The sequence below is a fragment of the Pteronotus mesoamericanus genome, unplaced genomic scaffold (genome assembly GCF_021234165.1).
Source record: "Pteronotus mesoamericanus isolate MK-2021 breed Mesoamerican mustached bat unplaced genomic scaffold, CSHL_Meso_final contig_20, whole genome shotgun sequence".
NCBI classification, from domain to species: Eukaryota; Metazoa; Chordata; class Mammalia; order Chiroptera; family Mormoopidae; genus Pteronotus; species Pteronotus mesoamericanus.
In genome coordinates this window covers 85,070,113-85,075,315 of record NW_026555085.1, presented here as the reverse complement: position 1 = coordinate 85,075,315, position 5,203 = coordinate 85,070,113, and the positions used below count along the sequence as shown (strand labels likewise).

General features: G+C 51.2%; 1 protein-coding gene across 1 annotated transcript; it reads left to right on the top strand.

Annotated features, from left to right (window-relative positions):
* Positions 1 to 276: 276 nt before the first annotated feature.
* On the top strand, positions 277 to 1,095 carry OLIG3 (oligodendrocyte transcription factor 3). Its single transcript, XM_054568951.1, has one exon. The coding sequence runs from the start codon at positions 277 to 279 to the stop codon at positions 1,093 to 1,095; it is 819 nt and encodes a 272-aa protein (XP_054424926.1).
* The last annotated feature ends 4,108 nt before the right edge of the window (positions 1,096 to 5,203 follow it).

Below are 5,203 nucleotides of genomic sequence, written 5' to 3'. Positions count from 1 at the left end.
CTTTTCTCCGCCGCAGCTCTATAAAAGCCCCTCTTTTTCAGCGTGAGGTTAGTTCAAGCACACACCAACTAGCTGTCCAGGAACAGCCTAACCGGAGAGAGGGGAGTGGGGAGGGAGGAAGGCGGGGAAAGGCAGTGCCTCAGCTTTTCTTCTCACGTCTTGTCGCAGAGAAGTGGGTTCCTGGGCTGTGCAGATTTTTTTTTTTTTTAACTCAAGATTTTCTTTAATTTCCCACCTAAAGCCTCCCCACGATCGGGACGCATCCTCTGTAATAAAATGAATTCTGATTCGAGCTCTGTCTCCAGCAGAGCTTCATCTCCGGACATGGATGAGATGTATCTGAGGGACCACCACCACCGCCACCACCACCACCAGGAGAGCCGTCTCAACTCGGTCTCTTCCACGCAGGGTGACATGGTGCAGAAGATGCCCGGGGAAAGCCTCTCGAGAGCCGGCGCCAAGGCTGCGGGTGAGAGCAGCAAGTACAAAATCAAGAAACAGCTGTCGGAGCAGGACCTACAGCAGTTGCGGCTGAAAATCAACGGACGCGAACGCAAGCGGATGCACGACCTGAACCTCGCCATGGACGGGCTGCGCGAGGTCATGCCCTATGCGCACGGGCCTTCCGTGCGAAAGCTCTCCAAGATTGCCACTCTCCTGCTGGCCAGAAACTACATCCTCATGCTCACCAGCTCCCTAGAGGAAATGAAGAGATTGGTTGGAGAGATCTACGGGGGCCACCACTCGGCCTTCCACTGCGGGACTGTGGGCCACTCGGCCGGCCACCCAGCGCACGCCGCCAACGCTGTGCACCCAGTGCACCCTATCCTGGGCGGCGCGTTGTCTTCCGGCAATGCCTCATCACCGCTGTCCGCAGCCTCGCTGCCCGCCATCGGCACCATTCGGCCTCCCCACTCTCTGCTCAAAGCGCCCTCCACGCCGCCCGCGCTGCAGCTGGGCAGCAGCTTCCAGCACTGGGCCGGGCTGCCCTGCCCCTGCACCATCTGCCAGATGCCGCCGCCACCGCACCTGTCCGCTCTCTCTACAGCCAACATGGCCCGGCTGTCCGCTGAGTCCAAGGACTTGCTCAAGTGAGCAGCGGGCAGGCCCGGCTGCGGAGGATGAGCGAGAGCGGCGGGAGGGGCCGCGGTGCCGGGCGGGGAGGGAAGGGAAAGGCTGGGCACTCCGCCGGCGGGAGGGTGGGCGCGTCCCGCGGCCCCCGACATGGGCTAAGAGATCTCAGACCCCACTTGACCCCAGAGGGAAAGGACCAAAACCCAACTTCAATTTCTAGGTGATAGCGAAGGGGAACTCGAACCAGACGTCGTGTGTTTTGCATGCATGCTTCTTTTCCCCAAGCCGCGCCAGTCTTTCTCACAGTCATACGCTCCTGTCAAAACTGCATTTGTTGTAAAAAGAGGGGATCAGTATAGTTAAAAACTTGTGAAGGGACTTTAGAGTTGGCTTCCTAGGGCTCTGTGTTCTCACCTTGGAAAAGACAACCATCCCTTTTGTGCAAAACAAATGTAAATATTTTCTTGAGATGGGTGCAATTCTGATTGTCATTCTCTCCAGAGTTGTTTTGTTTTCTAGAGGCAACGGGGAGAGAGAGAGAGAGAGAGAGAGTGAGTGTGTGTGTGTGTGTGTGTGTGTGAGAGAGAGAGAGAGAGAGAGAGAAAGAGAGAGAGAGAGAGAGAGAATAAAGACCCAAGTTTTGAATCTCACCTCTGGTCCAGGGCATGACATCTCTTATGTGGGTTTTTCTTAAGACGCAGTGTAGGTCAAAAGAATGCATGCAGGCTTCTAAATGAATCTTGTCTAAACATGTTGTGCAGGCCGTGACGCCATTTTCCTTGTAACAAGGATTTATTAGTGAATTCTCCCAAGTACTCCTTATATCTGTCTGTGGTTGTATGAAATGAAAACGGGGGCAGAGTGCAAAGACCCAAATTCACGCACATGCGCTTCTTCTCCCACCCCCAACCCCTTCAACTCCATTCCCAGCCTCCCTCGGCTGTTCTATGGGCCCGCGGCGGCCCGAGCCTGGGCTCCTTCCACTGGCTTGCTCCACCCTCCCCTGCTCAGTTGTTCTGCATGCGGGGTCGGCTCTCTCTATCATCAGCTTTGAAAACTTATTGTGGTGTGGGGAGGGGTACCGTTTTTATTTTCCTGAACATTTGCTTGAAATATTTTGTTAGGGCTTCAAAGACAATACCTGTCTTTATTTTTTATATATTCTTGATAACTATGATATATTTATTAATAACCAGTGTTTCTGGATGAGATTTCAAATAAAAAAGAACCTTTAAATCCTGGCTTTGCCTTTGCCTAAAATTTTTGAAGGTCGGGGTGAAGGGATGTGGACTCAGTAAGGTGTATCTGGGCCTGGGTGAGAAATTTGGATGGGCGGGCAGGTGCAAAGAGTTTTCTCTGGTCATTCACAGGTAAAGAGGTCAGATAAATTGGTGTTAATTATTACAACTAAATGTCCTTTGAATGGGGGCATCGTCCATGTTGGTAGTCCTGTGATATTTGAGCTCCTTGTTTTTCTGCAGTAATCAGACTCTCATAAACTCAGCAACTGAGATTTTTTAAAAAGTAATCTGGGAACCCCAAGTGACAGGAAATTAGAGGCAGGATAGTGACTGCAGTGGCTGTGTTGGCAACAGATAAGAATGAAGCAGTAAATTAATGTCTTTTCACTTTAAATTGACCATGTGGCCTTAAAAAAAAAAAAACAACAGGTTAAAATGCAGTATATGTTTTAAAAGTCAACAAAGAGTGGCCCTAGAAAATAATCAAATACCCGGCCCCCTGCCTGCGCCCTGCACTGCAGCCCCGCAGAGAAAGGGAAAACCGCTCTGCTTTGTAAAGTGAGCAGAGTGAGGCCAAGGACCGCCCAAGTCTCAGCATCTCGCAGATTTATAGGGGTAATTCTCCCTTCTTCCCTCCCTCAGAAGATGGCAGGTCTTTAGTGGAATACAAACTATTTGCAAGTACTTTTGGGGAGAGAACCGGAGAATAAAGAGAAAAATCTACATTAATGATGGCTAAAACAGGGGTCATTTAAATCAATTACTTTACTCTCTTCATCCTTCCATCCCATAAACAGTTCCAAACAGTGTATGTAAGCAAAAGTAATCCAGCAAGAAGATTTTGTTTGTTTATAGGGGACAAGAAATCAAGTTCAAGTGATGTTAACCCCAACAGCACATGCGTCTATTTCCCATTAAGGAAAATAAAAGCTGATTGAGATGTGCCACCCAAAATGTGCCTTGGGATTAGATGTAACACGACCTCCTTGTTGGCCGATTCCTAAGCTCCTCCTCAAGAGGGAGAGGCTCAAGGTGTCCGCCCCAGAGCAATAGAGCCGTCTCTCTCCACCATCCAGCAAGGACAGCATGTCTAGGAAGCACCTGCCTTCTCCTTCCTGGGTCTCCCACGGCCTGCCTGGTGCTGCCCCTCCCTGGGAGGGCATCTCTGTGGGTCCTGGCTCTATTTAAATCACTCTCCTCCTTATCTTTTTACCCCCTGACCCTCCCCAGCTCCCCCACTGCCAAGGAGAAAGACCAAAGCGAGGGTCTACAGTGGAAGGTGCTTATTTCCTCTGGTTTTTGGCAGACAAATGGAGGAATAATCATTTGTTTACCATGGGTGATTCATTCTCTGGGTTAGCAAAGAGCTGTTGAGGATTTATTTGAAACCAACACAAGGCAGTCCTCCAGCCTTTCCCTGTGAGTTTATTATTTCAAAAGGGGAGGGAACGGAGAAATTTAATCAATCAGGAAAATGACTTTCCCCTAAGCCACTTGCTTCTCTGAGTCCTGTCTCCAAAGGCCTGGTCTTGGGCAAACGCTGAGACCAGAGGCCTGACCATGGGCTTAGCAGCGGTCTCCAGAGCCGGAGCTTAAGGAGGGTAAGGAGCAAGGCCACACTCCTCTTACCAGGGCAATGCTGGTTTTTGAGGTCCTGCTGCTGGGACCAGAATCCTTTGAGTTATCTCCAGCGGTCAATTTAAAGCGCTGAGTTCCACTCCCGGGGGTCGCTGCGCGAAAAAGAGCCTGGATCACAGAAAACGACCCCGGGCTGTCCAAAAGCGGACAGACGGCCCGGCCTCCTACGTTGAGGAGCTCCTCTGAACGGGCTGAGCGCTTTTCTGGGTCACAAAACTCCCCCCGCCGCCCCCGCCCCCAGCCCCGCCCCGGTCAAGACTGGGAGAAAGGATTAGAACAGGGCAGGAACTCAGAAGGAAGGGAGTTTGGTAGCCAGGTCTTCCGGAGCTTCTTCATTTATAGGGTAGGAACAATCACTGCTCGCCTCCGGGAAGAGCCTTGCCGCGGTGCGAGCTGGTAAACTGGGATTATGACTTTGCAGGCGTCTCTTACTTGCATTTCCCGTTAAAGTCTCAAACGACCGATGCCAGAAGCAAGATGACATGGCTGCTAAAGTGACAATGTATTTAAGCGTTTGGGTTTGGTTTTGTTTTGGTTTTTTCCGGGCGCACTTGCCACTTTCTTCAAAGTTCTGAAGTTTAAAGCAGTTTTTAATTGCATCTAGAAACACGGCAACGATCCTTTCATTCCAAAATACACTTTGCTTTATAGTTAAAAGCACAGCGAAATCCTCGTAGGCGGAGGTATCTTGAGAAGCCTTCTTTGAAACCTCAGTGCGGGTTTTTAAGCTGGTGACCGAACTTCAGGAGGGAGGGAGAAAGTCACAGTCAGAAAGGGAAAGCAGGCTACTAGAGCTTTGTTTCTAGCGACCCTCTTCTCCTCCCCGGGTTCTGGAGATTCGAAATACCCCGAAAAGGGGTGGCCTGGGCTGCCCACGAAACCCAAGTTCTTGAGTGTTTTCAAACTTTGTTTCCAAGCTGCCAGGTCGAGCCAGGTTGCGTGGCCTTCACTAACAACACTTAGGAGCTACAAATGCCCCTTCTCCCTTAGGGAAACTGTTGGTTCTCCGACCACCTCTCTCAGCTTACAAGATTTAACCGCGTTTTCTAGGTACCTCCTGGAGACAAGATGCCCCCCTCTCCGGTCTCACCGCCCGACTTAAGGGTGCGTTCCTGGTCTTCCCGCCGCCGCTCTGCCACCCTTTGAGGTCCCTGGACAGGCCTGGGGCCGGGGACAGGCCTCGGGACTGGGCGAGGCCCTGCCCCTTTGGAGGTTTTTCTAGAATTGACGGGACTAGAGAGGTCAGTCCC